The following is a 26038-nucleotide window of genomic DNA, read 5'->3' on the forward strand; positions in this document are numbered from 1 at the left end:
AATCTTCAAATTCAATGTGATTCTAGGCTAAATGCCAGTAGACCTTTTCAAGAAACTTGACAAACTTCTAAAATTCAACTGGAAAAGAAAATGCACAAGAAAAATCACCATTTTTAATGAAAAAAGTCTTTCTCTATAATAATTTAAAAATACTCCTTAAAGCCACAAGAATATTTTTATTCTGTGTAATTGATATTGGCACAAGAACCAATGAAACCAGAGAATTTAGAAATGTAAAAATTTTGTATGTCATAAAGGTGACATTTCAAATCTGTGGGGAGAATGGACCATTCAGTAAATGGTGTGAAGACCCTTATTTGGAAAAAGTAAAGGTAGATCCACATCACTAGTATTCAGGGAAATAAAAATTAAAACATTTCACTCATCAGATTGGCAAGGTTTTAGAATAAGTTTTATATTTGGTATTGACAAGAAAGGTAGAGAAAAACATGTACTCTTGTATGCTGTTTGTGGGACTTTAAATTGGCAATATCTGTAAAATATTCATACTTTTGAACTCAGCAATTTCACTTTTAGGATATCAAGCCTAGAGAAGTATTTGTGCTTGTACAGAAATAGATCTAGCCAAGTATATTATTTAAGCATTGTTTATAATGGAGAAAAATTGGAAATGATAATCAGTGGGGGAATACTGAAATAATGATATATCCCTATTACGTATGTAGGTTTTGAGTACCTCCTGTGCCTTATTTCATTTTATGTCCTTTAATAGTTAAAACTAGCCTGCAAGGTAAATGTCACTCATTCATAGATGAAAAACTTGAGTCTCAGAATAGGCTGCTCGCCTGTTTCTCTTACCTGCAAACTTTACCAGTTTGGATCCTATAAAGGAATCCATGAACTGAGATTACATGTAGTACAAGAATATATGCTACAGTGAAATGTGTACCAAGTAGAGTCTTGCCTTACATTAAACTTTTATGCCATCTGGTCCTATGTAGCTAGGCTATTTAAAGCTACCCTAATAATAGTGCTTCATTGATCTGGTAACTGTTAATTCTGACAAATTTACATCTATCATGAGTCATTTTTCACATTCCCTATCCATGTTGAGGCAGTTATGCGTAGAAATGGAGATAATCTGTCTCTCCCCTGTTTAATCAAAGGGGTTGTGAAGAAAGAAGGAAAAGAAAAGCTACATGGAGAGAGAAATAAACCAAAAAGAAGGCAAAATGGTAGAAAAGCAGATGCATATAAACTGGAGGACATCCTAGAACACCCATGTACATGAAAGCAAATGTTCCCCCAAATAAAGAGGAAATGTTCCATCTTAGTTCTGTTATAAGCCACACCTTGCTTACAAGATGAAACTGGCTTACAAAGTGACTTATGTACTAGTTATGTTGGATTTTGTATTTGGTTGTAACAGAAACCCAACTGCAGTGGCATGACCAAATAAGGATTTATTATTCTCCTAGAACAAGAACTGCAGGGTTTGGCAGTTCAGAGCTGGTGCAGTAGCTTCCCAGTATCTTCAGGACGTAAGGTCTTCCACCTTTTTGTTTCATGTGCTAATTTTGTTAGCAAATGCTGGTCAACTTCTTGGTCACAAGATGGCTGCTCCACCTCCAGGCTTCCATCTGCATTCCAGGCAGAAAAAAGGAAAGAAATGACATGGAGAAAGGAGCCAGGTTTATGTCAGAAAAACAAAACTTTCTCCAAAATCCCCACTGAAGTTCTGTTTATAATTCATTGGTCATGACTGGGTCACTTGATCACTCTTAGCTACGAGAAAGGCCGAGAAGTGTGTTTCAGTTGAGCTCTCTAACGCCTTGCTTGTTGCTAGGAGGGGCACTTCAGGATCACTTTCCCCACCCTCTGCAAACAGCTAGACTTTCATAGATGCCTCAGAAGGCAGATCTCCTGCCTCTTCTCTCCCCTAACACCCCACCCGTCTCCCTTGGCATCATAGCTGTCCAGCCACTTTTAATTGAGGAGTATGTGGTGTCCTTCAGGAGTGTTGGGAAGAGAGGTTCTGTTAAAAAGTATAAACAAGTAATTCAAAAGTGTTGTACATAATGATGTAACTCAGTGGTCCCCTAACTTTTAAAATTGTATACCTCTATTAGTAAAAATATTTTGAGTATGTACTCTCTAGAAATTTATTTGTAATTATATGTGTGTGTGTATATATATATGTATGTGTGTATATTTCTCACTGTGCTAACAGGTATTTACTAAAACATACAAAAACAGAGGCCAGTCACAGTGGCTTATGCCTATAATCCCACAACTTTGGGAGGCCAAGGCAGGAGGATCACTTGAGCCCAGGAGTTCAAGATCAGCCTGGGCAATATAGTAAGACTCTGTCTTTACAAAAAAACAAACAAACAAACAAAAAAAGCCAGACGCAATGACTCACGCCTGTAATCCCAGCACTTTAGGAGGCCAAGGCAGGTGGATTGCTTGAGGTCAGGAGTTCGAGACCAGCCTGGCCAACATGGTGAAACCCTGTCTCTACTAAAATACAAAAATTAACCAGGCGAGGTGGCGGGCACCTGTAATCCCAGCTACTAGGGAAGCTGAGGCAGGAGAATTGATTGAACCCAGGAGGTGGAGGTTACAGTGAGCTGAGATTGCGCCACTGCCCTCCAGCCTGGGTGACAGAGTGAGACTCTGTCTCAAAAAAAAAAAAAAATTATCTAGGCATGGTGGCATGTGTCTGTAGTCCCAGCTATTTGGGAGGCTGAGAGAAGAAGATTAGTTGAGCCCAGGAGGTCGAGGCTGCAACAAGCTGTCATCATACCACTGCACTCCAGCCTGGGTGACAGAGCTGAGACCCTGTCTCCTAGAAAAACAGAACCTTAAAAGGAATGAGAAAAAATATATATATTTAGTAGGGTTTTTGCCTATACCTCAGTGGATTGTCTTGTGCCTCTGACTTTGGAGGACTTTGTATACAGTGACTTGAAGCTGAAATTTTAGATTTCATACTAAGTTCATTTGTAATTTATATATTTTATATATATACACACACACACACACACTCACACATACACACCATGTATGTATATATACATCTTCTTCTAGTCCTTCACCAGTTTTTACATATTTCTCTTAATGTGACCAAGTCTTCCCCTCCATCAGGTTTGGTCTCATTCTTCGAGTAGCCTACCTGCAATCCTTTCTCACTTAAGCACTCCTTTTTGGCTGTTTCTGAAGAAGAAACCTACTCCTTTCTAGGGCTAACCCACTCACCTAGTTCTTGTGCTCTTCATCCCAACCTCTTTTACCTCTCCTAAGACCTTGCTCTACCAGTTATTCCTTTGTTTCTTCTTCCTTACTGGCTCTTTCCCCTCAGCCTCTAAACATGCTCAGGTTTCCTTAGGTGTTATTCCTTTGCCTCCTCATTCTCAGGAAGCTTGCCTCTTCTTTCTGTTCCTTCTTCCATTGTCAGTCTTCCCTTCACCCTCCAATTCACTGCATTGTGTGGTCTTCCTGCAATCTGAACGGCCTTACTAAGATTAGCAGTTATACTTCTTTTTATCCCTCATCTTACTCTGCCTTCCTGCAATATTTGGCACATGCCTTTTTTCCTGACCACTCTTCCTCCAGTCTCTTCTGCAAGTTGCTCTTCTTCTGTTTTTACTTAAATACAGGTCTTCCCCAGATTTGCACTCTTTCCTTTTTGTGGTATCCTCTTTTCCTATATGATTTTTATCTACTCATAAGGCTTCAGCTCTTCCCTACACCATTTACATCATTCTTTTTTTGTTTTTGTTTTTTTTTATACTTTAAGTTCTAGGGTACGTGTGCACAACGTGCTGGTTTGTTACATATGTATACATGTGCCATGTTAGTGTGCTGCACCCATTAACTCATCATTTACATTAGGTATATCTCCTAATGCTATCCCTCCTCCCTCCTCCGACCCCACGACAGGCCCCGATGTGTGATGTTCCCCATCCTGTGTCCATGTGTTCTCATTGTTCAATTTGCACCTATGAGTGAGAACATGCGGTGTTTGGTTTTCTGTCCTTGCACTAGTTTGCTCAGAATGATGGTTTCCAGCCTCATCCATGTCCCTGCAAAGGACATGAGCTCATCCTTTTTTTGTAGCTGCATAGTATTCCATGGTGTATATGTGCCACGTTTTCTTAATCCAGTCTGTCATTTACAGACATTTGGGTTGGTTCCAAGTCTTTGCTATTGTGAATAGTGCCGCAGTAAACATACGTGTGCATGTGTCTTTACAGCAGCATGACTTATAATCCTTTGGGTATATACCCAGTAATGGGATGGCTGGGTCAAATGGCATTTCTAGTTCTAGATTCTTGAGGAATCGCCACACTGTCTTCCACAGTGGTTGAACTAGTTTACAGTCCCACCAACAGTTTAAAAGTGTTCCTTTTTCTCCACATCTTCCCCTACACCTGTTGTTTCCTGACTTTAATGATTGCCATTCTAACTGGTATGAGATGGTATCTCATTGTGGTTTTGATTTGCATTTCTCTGATGGCCAGTGATGATGAGCATTTTTTCATGCATTTACACCATTCTTACTGCTTCCAGACTCTTACGTACTGCCCTGTCCTCTCTCCTGATTCCCTTTCTTTTTTCTTTTCTTTTCTCTTTTCTTTTCTTTTATTTTTCTTTTCTTTTCTTGATGAGGTCTCACTCTATCACCTAGGCTGGAGTGCAGTAGCATGATCATAGTTCGCTGTAGTCTCAAATTCCCGGGCTGAAGCAATCCTCCCAGCTCACCCTCCCAAATAGCTAGGATTATAAGCACATGTCACTATGCGCAGCTAGTCTCTCTCCAGATTCTTGATTTGTATTTCCATTTATCTGCTGAATATCTCTTCATGGGTAACTCAGTACTCAAAATATAATGTGGCTAAAGCCAAATCATTTTCTTTAAGTCCCCAAACTCCTTCAGCACTTTGTCATTCACCCAGTTGTTCACATTAGAAGGTGTGAAGTTTCTTCCCTCCATTCATCACCAGGTGTGTCCCTTCTACTCTAGAATATCCATAAAATACTCCATCTGCCCCCTGCCCAGTGCTGCTCACCCTGGGGAAGTTGCATATTATAGTGGAATAAATGTGGACTTTGAAGTTAGATACACCTGGGTTCAAATCCCAGTGCTGTCAGTTACTAGCTGTGTGACCTTGGGCATATTGTTCAACTTCTTTTTAGTTTTCTTATCAGTAAATTTGAAATAACAGAAGCTATCTCTTAATATCCTTTTTAGGCTTTATTAAAGTAAAAAAACGCACAATAAATGCGTAAAAAAAATCAAAACCCTGCCTAGACTATTAATTTAGACTCCTAACTGATGTACCTGCCTTTGATTTCTCCCTTACTCCACCTTACCACTGCCACTGGAGTTTCTAAAACATAAATGGGACCATTTACCTTCCTACGCCAAAAATCTCTAGTAGTTTCCCATTGCTTCAAGAAACACTGAAACACCCTTGTCTTAGTTATATGAGTAAAGTAACCATATGCTTTATCACACATATCAGGATACTTTAGAGAGTGAAAGTAGGCACCAGCTGGACAGGATTCCACAACAGCTGTAAACTGGGACTATTCCTGGCAGGACTGGGATGAGTGGTCATACCATATATGATACTCTGCCATGTGCCCCCAGCCTCTTCTGTTGACATATTAGTCTGCTCCTCATTCCCAAAGTACAGGCCTAGAATGCCCTCTTTCTCCTCTTGGAAGTAAACTCAGCCTCACTCCTGCAGAATGCTTTCCACATATCTAATGTAGTGCCTGCCGTTCTATTATAAGTGTAATTTCTTTCCCTCCAACTAGATTTGTGAGCTTGAAGGGCCAATCTCACTTGGCATTAAATCCCCAGATATTCACACACTACATAGGATCAAGTTTGCATTCAATAAGTGTTTATTGAATTGACAAATAAATTGGAGTTATTGGTTTGCCTTGGACAATCTACATATGGAAAAAATATAAGGCCACTTGCAAGAATACAATACATAATAGCATAAAATAAAAGTGGATTTTATGTTCTTTTTTTATATTATGTCATTTGTCTCTACCCACACGTGAATAAATTCAAGTGTTTCTTAACCTAATGTTTAGTATTTCTTATCCACAATCCCTGTTTCTCTAGCTACTATCTCACAGGCTGTGGGATCCAGTTCTAATATGAAAGTAGAAGTCCCTCTATGGGACTTCCTGAAAACTTTTGCTTTTGTGATAAAAAAGGAACAGATTTGGTTGACACAGTTACTCAACACTCTGTCATCACCACCCTTCCTTCAATGGAATGTAAACTAGGTGCCTGGAGATACAGCAGCCATGTGGCAACCATGAGGATGAAAGCCAACATAGTAAGGATGGCAGAGTGGAAAGCTAGAGGAATCTGGGCCTCTAAAGGCTTTTTTAAGCCACTTAATGAGCCTGTGACTGGTAACTCTAAGACTTCTTGTATTATAAACGATCAATGCCTTTTTCTCAAAAAACTGTTAATTGGATTTTCTGCTTATTTGCAGCCAAACACACTGCTATCATTTAGGATACACTCAACCTAACCCTAAACATCTAACTTTAAAAAATTTTTTAGACAATTTAGTATTTTTTTATTGATCATAATGTCATGAGACTTACGTAAATGCACTTATTGTTTTTCTATCTGATATTAGAACAAACATGGTTGGCTTTCTTAAATTCTTCATATCCTGTCATTTGAAATAATAATTTTTACCATGTTGGTCAATGATGTCAATGAATAGCACTACTAGCAAATAAGGGCTTTTTTTTTTTTTTTTTTTTTTTAAGGAAAGCAAGTTTGCAGATGAGATATTACTATTAGCACCTATCTAAACACAATATGGTCACTCTGTTTTCTTCTTTATTAAAAACTAATATTTTTAAAAAGAGATCTTAACTGTTTCAGACTAAAGCACTTCATCTTCTATACTTTAAGATGTATGCAAACTAGAGATAAAACATTACTTCTCTATAAGCTGCATGAAGTGCCTCTCTGGTGGTAGTGGTTACATACAATTACTGCAAGTTTTTAAAGTTATTTTTCAAATGGGATAATTTACTATACCTATGTAGTTTTGTTTTTAAAAAAAGTCCTGATTGAGAAAACAGATGTATTCTTCTGCAAGTAATGTTGTTCAGGAAAATGTTTAAACCTTTTTAGCTGTGATATTTAAACCAAAAAGACCTTATACTGTCTATGCTAGCATATGCTTTCATTGCATTGATTTAACTACTTAGTATTAAGAATGTTTATTTATGAAGCATTTAGTCAGCTTTGATTGTTTTTCTTCAGTACCAAGGATGATTGCTTCAGTGTTAATATTCAACCACCTGTTGGAGAACTGCTTTTACCTGTGGCCATGTCAGAGAAAGATTTTAAGAAAGAGCAAGGTGAGAGATGTCTACAACTTACTAGAAATTTACACACCAAATAATATGTGCTCATTCCTGTACAGTCTCTAAAACAAATTTTCATGTATACATAGCCATTAACAGATATTAGTGCACAATCTTCCAATTTTTGTTAATGCTTTGCACTTACAATCTTAAAAATAGATGTTTGTCTATATTTCTGGCACACTTGAAAATTGATTAATACGTCTTTAAAATGATAAATTAATTCTTAATCACCTTTTCAATGCTGAGAGTTGTCGCTTGTCAACCCGATGATATACTAAGGGGTTTTGTATTATTGAAAGTGCCAGGAATTGGGGACTTTACCGATGTCCTACCACTATAATTGTTATGTTTGTGTATTTTTTTCATTATAGAACTGTTTATGTGTTACTAATGTATTTGTCCCTGCACACATTAAACTACCTTACCCTTCAAAATAAAGTCCTAATTATGGCATTAAAATACTTCTGGTTTCTTTTGACCTAATTCTATATTAAAGAAATGCTGTGTTGTCAGAACGTATTAGAACTGAAACATTTTTTAAATAAGTACTTAAAAAGAAAATATTTTCAGCAAAATGCAAATATTAATATCTGTAGTTTGCCCAGAGTCAAACATGCCTTGTAATAAAAGCAAGGGGGTCTTTTTTATATGTGAATAAGGGGAGATACCTGTCTGATTTTATGTGTTTAATTAACGATAACGTTTATAAAACTAAGGCATATTTAAATGCTATAGTCAGCAGTTTTTACAATTTTATGTGAATCTCAGCCATTTTTTTCCTGTGGAGGGTGTTATCAAAGATCCCTTCACTTTGAGGTAGTAAATCATACCCATCAAACTTCCAGAACGTACTAGGCACACACGAATACCCACACCTAAGAAGAGGGGCATGCTTCCTGGCACTCCATTATTATGCAGAAGATACTGTTTTTACTCTAAGCCTTTGCAATTCACAGTGTCAAAAAGAAAATCTCATACAAGACCGTAAATTAATAGTAATATTTTTGCTCGGGCATTACTTAAGTGATAAAAAAGAACAATGAAATCTTTCTTTGGTTTGCATTTCTTGGAAAGTTGATTATTGCTATAGAGGAAAATTATCTTTGTGATTTTATTTTTCTATTGACAAATTGAATTGATTCTTATATTTGCTATTCTTACCCTTTGCTGGCTAAAGCCTGCCTCTCTGCTTTACATCTGCTCAGCAAACCAAGGTGAGTGGCACATGGTGACTGAATAAGGCATTGGCACATTTATTGTTAAGGGGATATTCTTTTTTTGAAAAGTGCAGCTAAAGTTATCTGAAGCAGCAGATTATTATATACCCTTTCACTCCCTCAGCTTTTGTTTAGAATACTTAATATTTCGATCAAATTTTTTGTGCTCTGCTGTGACTGAGGGATTTTTCGCTGACTAGCCATACAGAACCGTAAGTGCATGAGAGAAGTGCACTTGGAGAATAGCTGTGGTCCTCTGTGGAGTTGTTGCCAAAATTCCTTTTTCTTCTGCCATTTTACTTCTATGGTTGTTGATTACTTGTCTGAATAAATCTGGCAGCTGTTTGCTATGTTTAATAGAGCAGAAAGGCTACTCTGAATAAAGCTATTTGAAAATTTGTTTATATGAAGTATTTGTAAATCCTTGCAAGTCTCTTGGCATTTCTGTATCATTCTTTCTGTCTTCCTGAATTCATTCTTTGATGTGGAACTTGATGCTGGCAAATTTAGCACAGGTTTAAAGAGTCTTTTCAATAGCATCTTTTTAGTTATAGGTTTCAGCAGGTTTGGTAATAGAGGTCTCAATCCTCAACTTTACATATGTATTTGTTATACTGCTCTAGTAAGAGCGTAGCTTATTTCCACAAAAGATACCTAGAAATCTCTCGCTAACAGAAAATCCTAAATCAGAATAAAAATCTGTTTCCTCAGATTTTATCAATGCAAAATTCTGGAAGGTAAAACGCAAGTAAATTTAAGGGGTGTGTGTGTGTATGTGGGCGGGGGTACACCAGCTTTAACTGATTTTTCTACCTTGAATAAAAAGGATTTACATAATACCTTATTTCATATGACACATTTTAAAACTCAAGAAGTACGTTAAATGTGTTAATTCAATTTAACTGAAAAAATTATAAATAAGGAACATGAGGAATATGGTTCCATTTTTATTCTAAAGATATACATAACTGAAAAGTATATAGTATTAAATAAAAGTGGTTCTAACAGAGTATTGCATTTTAAGTTAATATTTTTTAAAAACAAAAGTTTTATTTCTAATATGCAACATGATCTATCACTTTTTCTCAGTTGTTGCATTTAGGGTTTCATGGCTAAACATTTTTTATATATATAATAAGATTGGTAGTCAAAGTAGTAAATGAAAGATTATTCTATATATTGATGGTTATGTATATAAGCCTCCATCAGAAGCATGATTTATTTCATTGCTGTGAGTTTCAAGCATTGCAGAATTAGTTAATGATCTAGCTGTGAGATGCTTTCAATAAGAAAATAACATGGGATCTCTTTTTTACTTAAAAATATTTAATTTGGTTTCTTCACGCAGTTTTAATTTCAAGAGGCCTAAGCCTTATTCTAAGATGCCTCCTCTTGTTCATTTTCTTCTTGTGAATTAAATTGCAGATGTAAAACTTAGAAAATTTTTTTGAATTTTTATTCGTTTTCTTCTTGTGAATTAAATTACAAATCTAAAACTTAGAAATTTTTTTTGAATTTTATTTTTTTTACATTATTTGGTTTGCCTTTTAGCAGTTAATTACAGCTGATCAGCCTAAAGTAAGTGCTATCTACTGCCTTCACCAAAATTTAGATAGACTCTAATAAAGCCACAAATTATTTAGCTGGCAATTTTAAAATATCTTCCGAGTGATTTTACCTTTATTATATATGACAGGCTCTACAGTGTTTTAAAGTATTATTTTTTAGGAGAAACTTTTAATGAAACCTTCGCTTGTTTTTCTTTCCTGTTAATTTGATAATACCTGATATATTTTCATTTAGAAAAATCTCTGGTTTAAGAAACCTAAAATGTTTACTTAATTTTATTATGATTTATGCATCCATCTTATGGGTTCCTAGCTAGCAAGATGCTAATTCTTTAAATGGTCAGACATTTACTATTTTCTGGCCCTTAACTACCATAAGCAATCATATTTGATGCCCCTTAATTAGGGCACCTTTTTTTCTTTCCAGGTTCTTTTTCCACCTCAGCAATCGAGACAATACATTTGCTTACCATGCTGCTCTCCTAAGTGTTCTTTTGCATGTAAATTAATCTTGATTCAGTTTACACTGTCATGCTGAGTGGTACAAATTGCCTATAACAATAAAACAGCATGAGTTAAAAATAAAGGGGGGTGGGAAGGCAGATTGAATGTGTGCCTTACTTGATAGGATGTTACTTTGCTTTATGCCAATACATTAGCTGACGATAATGAATCTTCTGTTCTGAAAAGCATGGTTTAGTTGATTTTTTTAATTTTACTTCAATGGAGCAGTACCTTGTCTTTTATAGAACAAGTTAGACAAACCATTAATGACAAGAGTGTTAAGGTTAAATATGAAGCAATGCATTCACTTCTCTGAGTGCTATCCATCTTTCCATTTACAGGAGCTTGACAAAAGTACTGGCTTTGTACAACATTTCCTTTAATTACATGCTGCGGGAAACAGGCTTTTAACATAAACATAGTTGCATTCATTTATTCAGCAGTTGCTCTTCAATAGAGCTTAATGGAGAAGGTTTAAATCCTAAATGAGTACACACATCTCTCAGCAGTGTTATGTCAGCCACTGTGCTTTACTTAAAAGCAGTGTTTGACTGTATAGTTTTTAAAGCTTTTGCCTAATATTGAAGTTAAACGGTCTAAGACAGAACATAGTGTTCCCAGAGTTTGAAAGTGGTTAGTAAAAAATGCTTGTTGTTAGAAGCTAGATAGTTTTATTTTCTAACTGACGGCAAAAGTGTTTTCACAGTGTTAGGCTTTAGTGTTTTCATACTGTTAATCGTAGGGATTCTTTTAAATTTTAGGTTTCATTTGCAATAAATAACTGAAAATTAGATATATATGCCTGAAGGTGCAGGGTCTTTTGAAAACATGAAATCAGATTTTTACTATTTTCATCAATTTTGTAAACTACTGTGCACGTATCAAATATCTCAAAGAGTTACTGGTTTTAATAGATGCCATTAGATGTCTATGACTTATATCACAGATCCAAATAGATGGCATTTGTTGTAATTAATGTGTTTTTTAACCCGGGTACTAAATTTCAGTATTTGTTTGAAGTGTTTGGTACGTTGTTGAATTTGTTCACTGAACATTTTTACAGGAGATCTGAATATTAATGGCATGTCTTGCATTGACTGTATGGTTTTTTTCATGCTTTTGCTTAACTTAATTTCTTTCCTAAATATTATTTGAAACGTCCCGGGGATTTAAGAGTTTTCATTCTCATTTTTTCCTTCATTTTCAAGTTTTTACTTCAGAAATTTCAATTTGTGTTTTTGTCAGCAACTATAGTTTCATTCACTAGGCAAGTACTTTTATCTCTAAGTATAGCCTAAATACTTGTACATTTTCAGTGACTTCCAGTCACTGTTGAGATAACTTCGATCTGTCATACTGAGGCCATTTATCAGGTATTGCTGCTAGTTATACTGGAATTACTTTGATGTGTTCTCATGCAACATTTGGCAATGAGAGATCTTTGAATGAACAGAAAAAAATAGCAATAGTAATAAATACATTTATATATTATTAAGAAGTAAAAGTTACTAGTTTGCATAAACCCCAGATTGAGTATATTTTAAAGAGACTGAAATTGATATTTCATATTTGTGATTCTAAGTTTTTATCCTATCATACTTAAAATTAGATTTATTGAGTGATTTTTAACTGCATTTTTACACATTTTCCTATACAATGAGGATTTTTAAAAAATCTTTGAAACAATTGCATATTGTTTTAGTTTTATAATTATCTTGTAAATTGGATCCTAAAGTGGTGTTTCTTTTGTTGAAAAAAGTTAAAATTTTGGCCATGAGCTTAAAATTCTGTAAATGTAATTTTCAAAAAGAAATTAGTAAAAGGGAGCCTTCTTTTGCTTTTACAGGAATGCTAACAGGAATGAATGAAACTTCTGCTGTCATCATTGCTGCACCACAGAATTTCACTCCCTCTGTGATCTTTCAGAAGGTTGTTAATATAGCCAATGTAGGTGCAGTCCCTTCGGGCCAGGATAATATAAACAGGTGGGTTCACTAACACACAATGTGGAGGTGGAGATGACTTGAGTACGTATAAATATATAATTTTAAATTCATTGTTTTCTTTGGAAATAACCCCTAAACATACACACACACACACACACACACACACACACACACACACACACACACACACACTCCCTTTTGTTTTCTGATGGTATAGTTGTTTATTGCTTTGCATTAAGGCTGTCTTTTCCCTCTCAGAGCATTCTTATCATACTGGTATGGTCTTTCCTGGAAGATATACAGAGCATATTCACATTTTATAATAGCTTGGTAATTTATAAAATTACCCTTTATGAAATGGTTGAGAGTTTATCTTATTTCACTAGATTCAGTAGATGTCCAGGAAGAACTATTCTATAAAGCAATATAGTTGGACTTTTTTAATTGAAAGGGAGGAAGTTTGGGTACTACATACAGATTTCCTTTTTATAGCCATCCCCTAAGACTGCTTCCAGTAAATAAAGCGCTGCTAGATGGCCAACATGGGGGTAAATACAGCTTCTTTTTCTTAGACCAGTAATATTTTCCATCACCAGGCATCTGAAATATGAGATCCAAGTTATTTGTCCTGAAAGGCAGCAGAAAATGTGATTAATGTTTGCCCTCTTGTATTTTTATGAATGCCCGTGGCTTTAAATGAATGTAAAGATAAAAATAATTATCTCTTACCCATTTGGTGATTGCTTAGTCCTGTGTGAGCTTAAGGGAATTTGTTGTAAAATTCCCATGGCAATTTTACATACTTGGCAGACATACTTCTGCCATTAAAAATATCTACGCACTGTGTATTTAGTGTGCCCTTTCTTATATAATTATGAATCATGGAAAACAAATTTAGCATCAAAGGGAAGGTCCGCGGACCTTAAAAACCATTTTTTTTAGTTAGCACAGGAGTAAGAGAGGCCCCATATGAAAAATGCTACAGGTGATTTAGGTTTTAGACCTAACTCTGCCACTAATTGTCTTGGTCATCTTGGGGAAGTTGCAACTTCTTACGCGCTTTACATTCCTCATGTGTTTGGAAATGGGTGGCAGGAAAAAAAAGTGGGGGAGGACTGAAATGAAATCCTGTGATAGCTATGAAAGAACATTAGATTTGACTTCAGAAGAGCCGATCTGCCATTACTGTATTCATAGTTGCCTGACTTCACTGAACTGATCACAGCAGAATAAAAACTGCATGTACTAGTTTAAAAATAGATTTACCTTGTACTGTTTTTTTAAACGAACATAGGGTTCTTAAGTTGCTCAAGAGGTCTCGTGCTTTCATTTCTTTTAGGGTGGTGATAAAATAAGAAAATGGATGTAAGGCCATGATACAGACCATCACAAAAATACAACTTATTTATCAGTTAATGTTGTTCAATAGGGAAAAGAGTAAACAAAAGCCTTTTCAGTGCAAATAAATATTTTGATTTTGAGTTTTCCTGTTTTAATTTTATTCTGCTTTAAATACTTCTTTTCACTTTCCTAGGTAATTTTCTCTAACAGAAACTGTTTTGTTTTATTTATGGGTCCTTGGAATTATTGAATTTACTAAAACACCTAAATGCCATATTATCAACTATAACTTCTTCAGTATGAAATTTTACCTGAAACACCTAGTATCCAGCAATACTGCAGTCTTGTTTTAATATGTTCTTTTGTAATGTACAAAAAGATATAGAGTAGCCACTGTTTATGTTGGAACATCTAGTTTTGTTTTGTGTATAGGTTGTTTTGGGTTGTTGTTTTGTTTGTTTGTTTTTAACTTTTCTGAAAGCAATGGCAGCTGTCTAGATTTTTGTTTCTTAGAAGAAAAAATGTCAAGGCTGGGCAAGGTGGCTTACATCTGTCATCCCAGTACTTTGGGAGGCCAAGGTGGGCAGATCTCTTGAGCCCAGGAGTTCAAGACCAGCCTGGGCAACATAGGGAGACCCTGTCTCTACAAAAAATATAAAATTTAGTCCGGCATGGTGGCACATGCCTGTGGTCCAAGTTACTTGGGAAGCTGAGGTGGGAGGGTCACCTGAGCCCATGGAAGTCAAGGCTGTAGTGAGCTGTGATCATACCATTGCACTCCAGCCTGGGTGACAGAGTGAGACCCTGTCTCAAAAAAAGAGAAAAGAAAGAAGAAGAAAAGTGAAGTTACAAAGCCACATAAAATGAAAGCTATCTTCCTATTGGGAGACAGACTTAAAGGGACCCTTAGCACAGTTGTATAATTCTTATTAAAGATAGTTTGCCAGTAACTTGTCTTGCTGGTTTGGAACGTAATACCTGTAATACCTGCTCAAATGATTTAAATTAAAATTACAGTCAATTCTCAATTGTCCATGCTAATGCAGAGGAGACACACAACTAAGAACCATTTATATTTGACTTTGGAATGCAGAGATTGAACCCAAACTTAATGTTCGTGTTCCTCATACTCATCCACAGTGTCTTGAGGCTTTTCTGTTCTAGCCCCATCATCAGTGGCCTGGTGTTTGGCTCTGTAACCTGGGGGAGGGCCCAAGTTACTACAGAGTCAAAAGTCAATAAAATACCTGTAAATACTTAAGAATAGGCTGTGCTGTCTTAACTTGCTTCTCAAGTCCCACCATACTGAATTGAAAAATATTTCATACTTGCTTTTATAGCTAAAGTATGGCTGTAATAATGTTCTAAATTTTAGAAAGCTTCCAGGTGACAAACACCTAAAGTTATTTGTATTTTTTATACAGAAATTGACATAAATTATTATCTTGTGTATGTAACACTTTTTCTCATTCTTTTTGCTAATAGCAATTAAAACAAAAACAATTGTTAATAAAACTGTACTTTTGTACAGTTTTTTTTTGCTTTTCTTAATTTCATTTAAAATGAAACAGGAATTAGTGTTTACATTATAATAATCTAAATTAACTGTTTACCACTTTATTGAAATAAATGTTTTTAACTAAAGTGTTCCATATTATATTACCCTGTGGAATTAATATGTTTCTATATCTAAGTTTATATATTATTTAATTGCTAATGATAAAATTGAAATCCCTATGAGATTTTGAATGATTCCCTTATTCTTTTGTGATAGTTATGTTTTTGAGTTTATGAAGAATAGGACCAAAGCCACTCTAATATTTATTAATGGTAATCAGTTTAGGATTATTTTTAAAAACACCAAGTGTGAAAAGCATTTTTACTACTAGTATTTTAAGAGATTAAAATTTCCAGTATGTTAAGTTACTCTTGGCTGGTTTATGTTCTATTTAATTTTTCAGGATCTTTTCTTTCTGAGAGGACTTTTAATAAGAATTAGTGTATTCATTCTAACCCATTAATGAATAGAGTTTCCATTGCCTAATTTTGGAATACTTTATTTCTACTGCTCTTCAAATTTTATACATTTTTACATTAAATGCCAGGTAAAGAAATACTTAGTATAAGAATTATCTAAGGAAAAGTGAACCTTTTTATTAATGTGTAGAAGTATGTAATGGTATAAAGTACAAATTTTAATTGAAGACTTAATAGAAAATGACTCTTAACACAGCAACAGAAAATGGCCCTCATTAAGAAAAAGCCAATTAAATGAGCACAGGTTTTATGAAATTCACTTCAAAAACCAGAAACATTTTTTATTTCATTAACACTTTTAAAGATTAATTGAGAAAGCAGATCTACTATTAGATTATATGATTTTTAGTTGTAATTTTTTTTTTTTTTTTTTTTTTTTTTTTGAGACGGAGTCTCGTTCTGTCGCCGGGCTGGAGTGCAGTGGCCGGACCTCAGCTCACTGCAAGCTCCGCCTCCCGGGTTCCCGCCATTCTCCTGCCTCAGCCTCCCGAGTAGCTGGGACCACAGGCGCCCGCCACCTCGCCCGGCTAGTTTTTTGTATTTTTAGTAGAGACGGGGTTTCACCGTATTAGCCAGGATGGTCTCGATCTCCTGACCTCGTGATCCGCCCGTCTCGGCCTCCCAAAGTGCTGGGATTACAGGCTTGAGCCACCGCGCCCGGCCTAGTTGTAATTTTCTAAATGAGTGAGAGGATCAGAGCCAAACAGTATACTATTGAGAGACTCAACTTTTATCTTCATTTCTGTTGTACTTACTTGAAAAACTTGCTCTTTGAGAACAAAATCATCTTATTGAGATATACAGAGTGGCCGGGCATGGTGGCCCACGCCCATAATCCCAGCACTTTGGGAGGCCAAGGCAGGCGGATCACTTGAGGTCAGGAGTTCAAGACCAGCCTGCCAACATGGTGAAACCCCGTCTCTACTAAAAATACAAAAAAAAATTAGCCAGGCGTGGTGGCAGGCACCTGTAATCCCAGCTACTCGGGAGGCTGAGACAGGGGAATTGCTTGAACCCAAGAGGTAGAGGTTGCAGTCAGCCAAGATGGCACCACTGTACTCCATCCTGGGCAACAGAGGGAGACTCCACCTCAAAAAAAAAAAAAAGAGAGAGATACAGAGTTATGGTCATTGTGTCAATCTGCTGTTTTCCAAATTACTGTTAATGCATGATAAGGAGTATTACAAAAATGAGAATTTCCATCATCATCAAAAAGCACTTATTAAATATATAGCTGAATAGCTTCATTTCCTGTGTAAGATATTCAAATTTATTTTAATGAGATATACTATACATGGTGAAGGTCTTAATGCATATTACTTAAGACAATACTGGTAAACGAATACATAAATAAAGTGTATCCCAAAGGCAAAATGGACAGTATTAAACCAGTAGATGAATGGACTGCAAAGGGGAAGGGGCAAGACCTCATGTGTTCGAAGGTAGGAGATTAGAGGCGTTAGTTGTGGGGATCCCAGTTCATTCAGGGCCAGGAAAACTTTCTTGTGATTCTCTGTGAAATATCCAGAAAGGGTTTAGGAAGGAGGTTTGTGTTCAACGTCGTGGAAACTGAGGTGCCTTGCTTTTATTACATTGCACGTCCTCTGGTAACAGCACTAAGGAGTAAGTGCAGTGGCCAAAAAGCAGAAAACGAAAAACCTGTCGCTCCGAAATCGCTAAGGTTTTTCTGTACCACAAAATCGTGTGAGTTTGTGTAAAACTCAGATTTCTGGAACCCACCCCAAAAACTCAGCTTCAGTATATCTGAGACAGAGCCCAGGAATCTCTATTTTAGGCAGCACTCCAAGTGATTAGAAGGCAAATGTTCCAAAGTCCACAGTTTGAGGCTGCCCTGAATTATCAAGCTGTATTGCCACATGACACATTTCAAAATACTTTTTCCTAGGTTTATATGTTTTCTTTTTTCCCGATTAGTCAGTAAGGGATGCCAGTAGATGAGATGTTTTGTTTAATTTTTCTTACACATATCCCAGAGTGCTCCGGCAAGATAGTGTATTGCCCATTCCGGGAGTACATTAGAGCCGTGTCTATAAAACAGTCTTAGACCATAACTGTGTATGTCTTTCAGCAGTCTCAGCCATCTCACATTTTCACCCATAGTCAGAAATCCTGATGTTTGCATACAATAATGTTGTTGAAAAGGTTGTCACACTTACCTACTCATTTTGTCCTTTCATGAACCACAAATTAACCCTCTGAGGAGAAAATGTGATATTTGATTGAAGACAGAACGCCCTGTCTCTGCCATGATTCTATTTTAGTTCTTACCTTATTATTCAGTAAGATTCTGGAGCAACTTTCATTATTAACTTGTATTCACTACTGATATTCCTTCCCCACTTCCTCACCCCCCACCCCGTATATCTTAATTAGCAATTTGGATTTTGTTTATCCTATCACTTTTTAAATTTGCAAGCTTTTACCTATGCAACTTGTGGATAATTACAATCTTAGTCAAATAAATGTTGTTTTACTATTGTCACTAGGTCCTTAACTATTAGGAAAGTCTGGTGCTGTGAGTGGAACACTGTATCCATTGGCAACCAGGCAGTCAACTTTTTAATTTATCAACACACATGAAGACAGTTTATTTCAAGTTTAAAACAAAAGTCTTATTATTTAATTCAAGTACAGGTAAAGAACAACTTGTTTCATTTCTTTTTTTTTTTTTTCTTTTAAGACAGGGTCTCACTCTGTTGCCCAGGCTGGAGTGCAGTGGCACAGTCATAGCTCACTGCAACCTTGAACTGGGCTCAGGCAATCATCCTGCCTCAGCCTCCTGAGTAGTTATTACTACAAGTGCCTGCCACCATGCCCAGCTAATTTTTTTTTTGTAGAGACAGGGTGTCCCTATGTTGCCCAGGCTGGTCTTAAACTGCCAGGCTCAAGCAATCCTCCCGCTTTGGTTTCCCAAAGTGTTGGGATTACAGGCATGCACCACCATGCCTGGCCAACTTGTTTCATTTCTAGGCCTTAAACTCACCCAGTTAATCACCGTTATTACATACCTGTTTAAAGGTTGTTAATAGGGGAAATACTGGTACACATTAGTTTTGGTATCTTAAAAAGATCTATAATGTGTAACTCCTTCACTTAGTATTTTTTTGGAGACCTTTGTGACAGATTTTGCTAGTGCTAGGGTTGCAAACACAAATGGCAAAGACACTTTTTGATTGGGTCTCTAATATTTCCCTTTCTCTATTCTTAGGTTTATTAACTTTTGAGTTACTGTTTTTGTTTGTTAGTTATTTTCTTCTCTCGTACTAACTATATGGGATTTAAATTCTGGGTAATTTTGGAGAATTTATAATTCTCCAAAGAATTTTTGCTTTTCAAATAACATTGGATGCCTTGTTGCCCTAATTTTATAAGTCCTGATACTACTGTCAACCTTCTTCATTGTATAAACAGAAACAAAATTTTGTATAAACAGTTTTAAGTATAAAACTATCAGGCTTAGGTCTTTTCTACCATATGACAAATTTTGAGTCTCAAACAGGACTGAAGATTTGTAGAACCTCTTTTAATCATCAAAACAGTTCTTTCTCAGGTTGGTGGCTGTCCACTAGAGGACAGCACTGCTTTTTATCTGACTGCTTTGAACTCTGCAGGCCCTAAGCATCATTTCATTGACAAACAAATGCGGACCTCAGTTAATTTTCACACAGAAAGCATATTTGGATATTTCAGAAGTAACCAAACTGCACGGCTGAATTTTACTGTAAAACATTCTCTAAGTTCTATTTAGGTTCACTATTTAATGTCCTCTAATGCAACCATTTTACTAATAGGAATCTATAACTGTTTCATGTAAAAATGAAAGAAAGGTATTCTTGATGGTTTTCCTTCTGGGTTGACAATTTTGTAAGGAATCAAAGAGAATGGGGTAAGAATATATTTGTTTTACTATTAGTTTTCTCTTGTTAACCCCATCTCACCCCACCCCAACCAGACAAACCAGAAATGCTCTGAAATAACTGGGATGTTTTATGTCTTCTTTAAGCAAGGGCACTTAGATTTTTTAGCTTTCCTGTATAAAGAAAGAGAATGCATCATTGGCCTGATAGTGTGGGGAATAATTTTTTATACCATCTCTGAAGATTAGAGTAGAAACTAGAGTCCTAAATTATGGTGGTTGTTTATTTTTTATTTTAACTTTTCTCATTTGAACGTTAGAGGAAAATACTACAATATTGTTAGGTGATTTTTTAAATAATTGGGAAAAATACATTGCTTTGTGTAAATTCTCTAAACCTAAATCACGTGTAAATGCTTTTTCTGTCCCTCACTATTAATTCAATAGTGTAATGGTTTAACTTTAAAATGCAATTTTATAGTCAACAAAATAGAATTTTTTACAACTTACAAATTCTCTGCCTGCTTAAAATGTTCTACTATATTAACTCAAGGTAATAAAGATTTATAATTTTAAATCCTTTGGCAGATAGCGCTCCAAATCACTATTCTTTGGTATTGATGTTTAGGAGGCTTATTCAAACCAGTATTTCTTACATGTAATGATTGTGCGACTTCATTACACATTTGTCAACTTTGGACTAATTATTTTTATACAGCTAGGGCAGGGCGCTGCATCTTGTGATCGTCTTTCTTACTAATAGGATTCTGTCTGCTTCAGCAGGCAGTAATTGAAGGCTTCATGTACGGAGTACAAAAAAAAAAAGTTTTAGCTGAGTGGGTCATTGTCACAGCTTCTGGTAACCAGTAGAACAGAAAGCACAAGAAAATTGAACTCAGAATAGAAAGAGAAAAATCAGAAACCAGGAAGACTATCCAAGAGAAGAAAAAGCATGTCTTAGAGCTGTTGCATTAAGTATAGCAAATCTGATTCTGTGTAAAAAATGTTATGTTTGTGACTACCCTGGAGACTGATGCAGCCTCTCAGATAAATATTTTTAAATTCATTTTGTACTGTTAATTTTAATTGTTAGAACAATTGAGTTATAGGATTTCTTTTCCTTCTAACAAAGAACATTTATGATTTATAGCCAGTTTGTCACAAATCTTAAAAAGTATAGTTTAAGTACATGGGGAATAAATCTGTGTATTATAGATATTAGATTTTTTTTCAAATTTGTTGTTGATATTTGGTCCGTTTTTATAATTCCGACTATAGTTAAGACAAAATAACTTTTTAAGAAGAGTGAAACATTTTTTTAATTTAGCTTTGACAACCAGCTTATTCTGTCTTTTTTGTAAATCTTAAGAATTCTTTCTTATAGGCTTCAAAGATTAAATGTCAATTGCTGGAGATAATAGACAAAGAGACATTTAATAAGATGAAATACAGATATAGCCAAACAGTTTTACCTTCTCAGTTGGTGATTACAAACAGCAAGTGGTTGGTGGTATAATCAAATGAAAAATATCTAGGTGGTATCCTTTTAATAACATGGAGCCTGTCATACATAGGCAATACATCTTTAACTGTCATCCCTCTTATTTGTTCTCATTTGTGGTGTTACTGCTTTTCGAGGTTGATTGGTCTCCCTGTAGTCCCTCCCTGTGTTACAGCTCCATTCAAAAAGGCTTTGTATTTTTCACTGCTGGTGTCTCTTGAGGGAGAGGAGAGTAGGGGATATTTAAAATGTTTTAAATATTTAAAGGCAGAAATTTAAAATATGATGAGGAATCAAGTCAGCATGCTTTGAATAACACATTACTGCAAAGTCAAGTAAACAATTTTTGAAGAGAGGACTCTTCCTTCTTCATGTTTTTGGAACAATAATAGATTGTGTGCATATTAGGTAAATAGGAAAAGCTTTGTTGACAGATAAAAAGAAATTATTAAGGGTGCATTTTTGTATATATGAAGAGAATTTGTGTGACTTGGAATCAGAATGCTTAGGTTCAAATTTCTGCTCAACCAGAAATTTGGTATGTGGCCCTGAGGAAGTTCTTCAACTTCTGTGGGCCTCACTTCCCTCATCTATAAAGTGACCTGCCTCATAGGATTAAATGAAATAATTCCAGGGAAGCACTTAGAATCCACTGCCAGAACACAGTGCTTAACAAATGATAGCTGCTATCATCATTATAGTGATCAAAAATTTCTCATGCCTTTTGAAAAAATTTTGTCACAGTATGATCTTAGTTCAAGGCCAAATACAGAGGTTCTGATGTCAGCCATTAAGTTTAGTATATAAATATCTGACCCACCCTGACTTTATAATCAATGTTTCTGACATCCCAAAGCTAGCTATTTATTACTTATTAATTAGTACTCTTTCCATAACTATTTTTTGCATGTTTGTTAAAGTATAGCCTGTGCAGGAGTTAAATGATGAATAAATCTGGGGTGGTGGTTTTTGCCTTCCAAGGGCCAAAACAAACCAATTTTGATCATGCTGTGTTCCAATTAAATATATCCTTTCTGAACTGTGAAATGAGAATGTCAGAACATCTGATCTTCTAGTCTTCTGCTTTAAAACATTGCTTCCACCATTTGTGCACACTAGAACATAGAGACCTAGTTAATAAAGGCAGTAGCTTTTACACCAGCTAGCAGATTCTGTTGCTAGGATGATTTGCTTAGCGTGTTTCCACTGCAGTGTAAGCAAATGCCTCTTTTCTTTCATACCCCTATTCTGTATAGTACTGAGAATTTTGTGGCAATAGGATTTCAAAAACATGTCCAAGATACTAATTCTAATCTCTGTCAACACACTGACACCAAAATTGACATTTGTCTCTGCCAACTTTATATTAATTGTAACATTAACTCTAAGTTTTTTAATAGAAAAGAGATAAAATGTGCCTTGGGGCTGTGCAACCCTGAAATTCAAACAACAGTGCTTTTGTGTTCCTATTCAGGCATAATCTCCTTCTCTATGGTCCCAAGGCACAAGTGTTAAGTAAATAAAGGGACTAATAAGACTATTGTTTACATAATTATAACCCTGCCAGAAATAGGACCTCTGTTGAAATATTTGTTGAGTGAATTACACATGTGATGACCAAATCTGTGGGAAAAGTTGCATAAATGAATGGGGAAATAGAGCCACCTCATATCCTTTGGTGACTTGGTTTAACAGGAATATAGAAACAGCATTCTCCTATGAAGCAGAAGAGCCTGAAAAATGTAGACAAAAGAAATGCATAAACCTGTGAGGAGCCTTAGAAAAGAGAGATCATTTTGGGGCTGGTGATCTTTATGTTCTCTCAAAGATGAAATTGAGGTACCTAGTTCATAATCTCCCATGTGTACATCTGAAAAGCAGATGGATATGTGTGTTAAGAGGTTTATAAAAACCTCTTTAAAAACATTGGTACAATTTATATTCCTAAACTGGTTACTTACAATTGCTTCTCTCAGTAGGAACACTGCTCTGTCAGATTCCTTGGAAGTTTTCAGCATGCTTGTAGAGTTCACAAATAAGTGACTAGGAAGATTTTCTAACATATTTTATTGATAGCCCATTAGCTCACATTTTAAAACACAACTTAAAGTGTTTATAATATTTGAACTTCAGTAAAATTAGCATATCTGCTTTGGTTTTGATACATTATTCTAATTATTGTTGGTAAACCTAGTTCTTGATTTTATTTGTCCAAAAATGGCTTGTTTGGTTTCAAAAAAATTAATGTGTTATGAGATCTTGATGTTATTTTTTTTTAAACCCAAAAAAGAAATTACTTTTCATTTAAAGAGAATCTGCTTCCTGCTTAAGTGGCTAATATTTTAATTAAGTCAGGAGTGAAGTTTTTCTGAGTGTCTCCTGATAAACTCCCTCTTTTATGTTGATGGTAATTAAACAGATCCCTGTGGACACCGTGGGCTCTGTGCAAGGCCCATGCTAATTGTCAGACATGAGACACTGACCAGTTGGTTTGCTCTTGAATAGTCCGCAGCGTGCTGTTAGCCTGGCAGTTTTATTTTTATGTATTGTGAGCTGTTGTCAGGGCTAACTGGGTGCCATTGTGGCTGAAGATGTTGCGCAAATTGAGGCAGATGGCTCAGATTCAGACACGTGTCATATAGAAAGGGGCAAGGGGATTGGCCCTGCAAAGTGGGGTCACAGCAGGTCACAGACCCGCTCTACACTTGTTAGTGTTTTCAAAAGCTCATGTGCAGCAACTTTGTTTTTCTCCAGTCATCCCTGCAATCAAACCCCCCTCCCCCAGAAAGTGTGTGGAACATGCTCCATGTGGAAAATGGAGGCTTGGGAGGTTCCTGTTCTCTTCCTTCACGACCCTGAGGCTCAACTGTGCATGCAGAATGAATTAGCAGGATTGACAGAAGTTCGTTGTGCCTGCAACGGCTTTTCAGTCAATTGCAGTGCTTAAAAGGCTAGTTTTGCTTTTAATTCCATATAATCAGTAGGTTCTTCATGTCTTGGAATTTAGAAGTAGAGCATGAGACCTCAAGTTTCCTCTATTACACTCTAAAGCAAAAAGAAAAATCTAATGTTCTAAACATTTTAAAACAAAGAAAAAGGGAAGCGTGAGGTTGCACTTAGCTGTCACGTGATTTTGTTTCATGTCATCATTAACATTACAGATTTAATTTGAATATTTTTACATGAGTGAATTCAGTGGAACTTAGTAAGAATTTTATAATGTACATAAAATTATCTAACTTATTACATAATCATTTTCAGATGTGAGGAGTTAAATTTTGAAGCTCTTTGAGAAAGGTACCTTTTCTTAACATGTTTTAAAAATAAAAATACAATGGCTTATTTAAAATGGCTCTATGCATGGTGAAATGTTAAATACCAAGTGGATGAATGATTCTCAAATCTATTGTAATGGAGAATTATTCACTTGCATCTATTGTTTAAACTAATAAGTAAAATAGACTTCCTTTTTCTGTTCTGTTTTAAATGTGCACTAAAATTACCTGCTTGTGGTTAGCATGGGCTGGACAGTTTATTGATTTTTCAGAAGAATGCTTGGCTTTGGGCTTTTGGAAGTAAGGAGCCTGCAGCAAATTATTTCATTTGACAAAAAAGAGTTATTTTAATCCTATTTGAATGTATGCTATCTCCTTTTCCCTCCCCATCTCATGATAAAAGGTCTCTCTTTTTTTTCTTCCAGGTTTGCAGCTAAAACTGTGCACAGTGGGTCATTGATGCTAGTCACAGTGGAACTGAAGGAAGGCTCTACAGCCCAGCTTATCATAAACACTGAGAAAACTGTGATTGGTTCTGTTCTGCTGCGGGAACTGAAGCCTGTCCTGTCTCAGGGGTAACCTGCTTACATCTGGACTTCAGAATCTGGCACACAACAAAAGTGCCTGGCATCCACTACTGCTGCCTTTCATTTATAATAATGGCCCTTCCATCTGGCAGTGGGGGAAGAATACACTCTTGACATTCTTGTCTCCTGCTTTAGAATGCTAGTGTGTATCTATCATGTATGCAATACTTTCCCCCTTTTCGCTTTGCTAACCAAAGAGCATATATTTTACTGTCAGTTATCTCAACTCTTGAATCCATGTGGCGTTTTCTCTGTCCTGCTGCTTCTTTTGGCCTCCTCGTCTTCCTTCTCTTTTTCGACAATGGTAGACATGAATGCGATATTTAAAGTTCATTGGAAATCATCTTCCCTTCAGCAGTAAGCAAAAATGAGCAATGAAATAGTCTAAATGGCCTCTCAGCTTGGTATGTGAAAATGAGATCACGTACTTTTTAAATCCAAATACAAAAAAGATGGTCTCTGCAAGATTTTGTTCTTTGAATTTCTTGATATTGTAATTGATTACTGATAACTGTCGTCATGAAGTGATCTCTCAATAATAAGATAAATAAACTAGCACATGAATCCTATTTGTCTTTGCATTTTTATTGAGAAACTATTAATAATCCTGAAGTTCATATGCTAAAGTTTTCTTATTTTAAAGTGAGTATTTTGAGTGTTACATTATGCAGAGAAGCAATGTGGTTTAGTTAGTGAAAGAAAAACCACTTCCAAACCAAGTAAATTTTCTACTTAACAGCATAGTTTACTCCAAGGGGAAAAAAAATTGGTGTACTTAATAACATAAACGAAAATCTTC

General features: G+C 35.8%; 1 protein-coding gene and 1 long non-coding RNA gene across 4 annotated transcripts in view; one reads left to right on the plus strand and one right to left on the minus strand.

Annotated features, from left to right (window-relative positions):
* Positions 1 to 25808, plus strand: part of LOC105475102 (adaptor related protein complex 3 subunit beta 1) — a 300089-nt gene extending 274281 nt beyond the window's left edge. The window contains exons 25-28 of one of the 3 annotated variants that reach the window (XR_011624903.1): positions 7280 to 7377; positions 8564 to 8600; positions 12522 to 12660; positions 25078 to 25215. Coding sequence is in view for 2 of the 3 variants with exons in the window: in XM_011730100.2 (XP_011728402.1) it covers positions 7280 to 7377; positions 12522 to 12660; positions 25078 to 25231 (391 nt within the window). In the remaining variant the exon portion in view is untranslated. Of the gene's footprint in view, positions 1 to 7279; positions 7378 to 8563; positions 8601 to 12521; positions 12661 to 24638; positions 24675 to 25077 lie in introns of all 3 variants that reach the window. The other 2 variants (XM_071098785.1, XM_011730100.2) reach the window with 2 other exon arrangements.
* Positions 1463 to 18261, minus strand: LOC139363841 (uncharacterized). The gene is made up of 3 exons (XR_011624904.1): positions 18177 to 18261; positions 10642 to 10723; positions 1463 to 1601 (listed from the first exon to the last, which is right to left on the minus strand). It is a non-coding gene; the product is annotated as an uncharacterized lncRNA (long non-coding RNA).
* Positions 25809 to 26038: the final 230 nt, after the last annotated feature.

This window comes from Macaca nemestrina, chromosome 6, assembly GCF_043159975.1.
Source record: "Macaca nemestrina isolate mMacNem1 chromosome 6, mMacNem.hap1, whole genome shotgun sequence".
Lineage (NCBI taxonomy): Eukaryota > Metazoa > Chordata > Mammalia > Primates > Cercopithecidae > Macaca > Macaca nemestrina.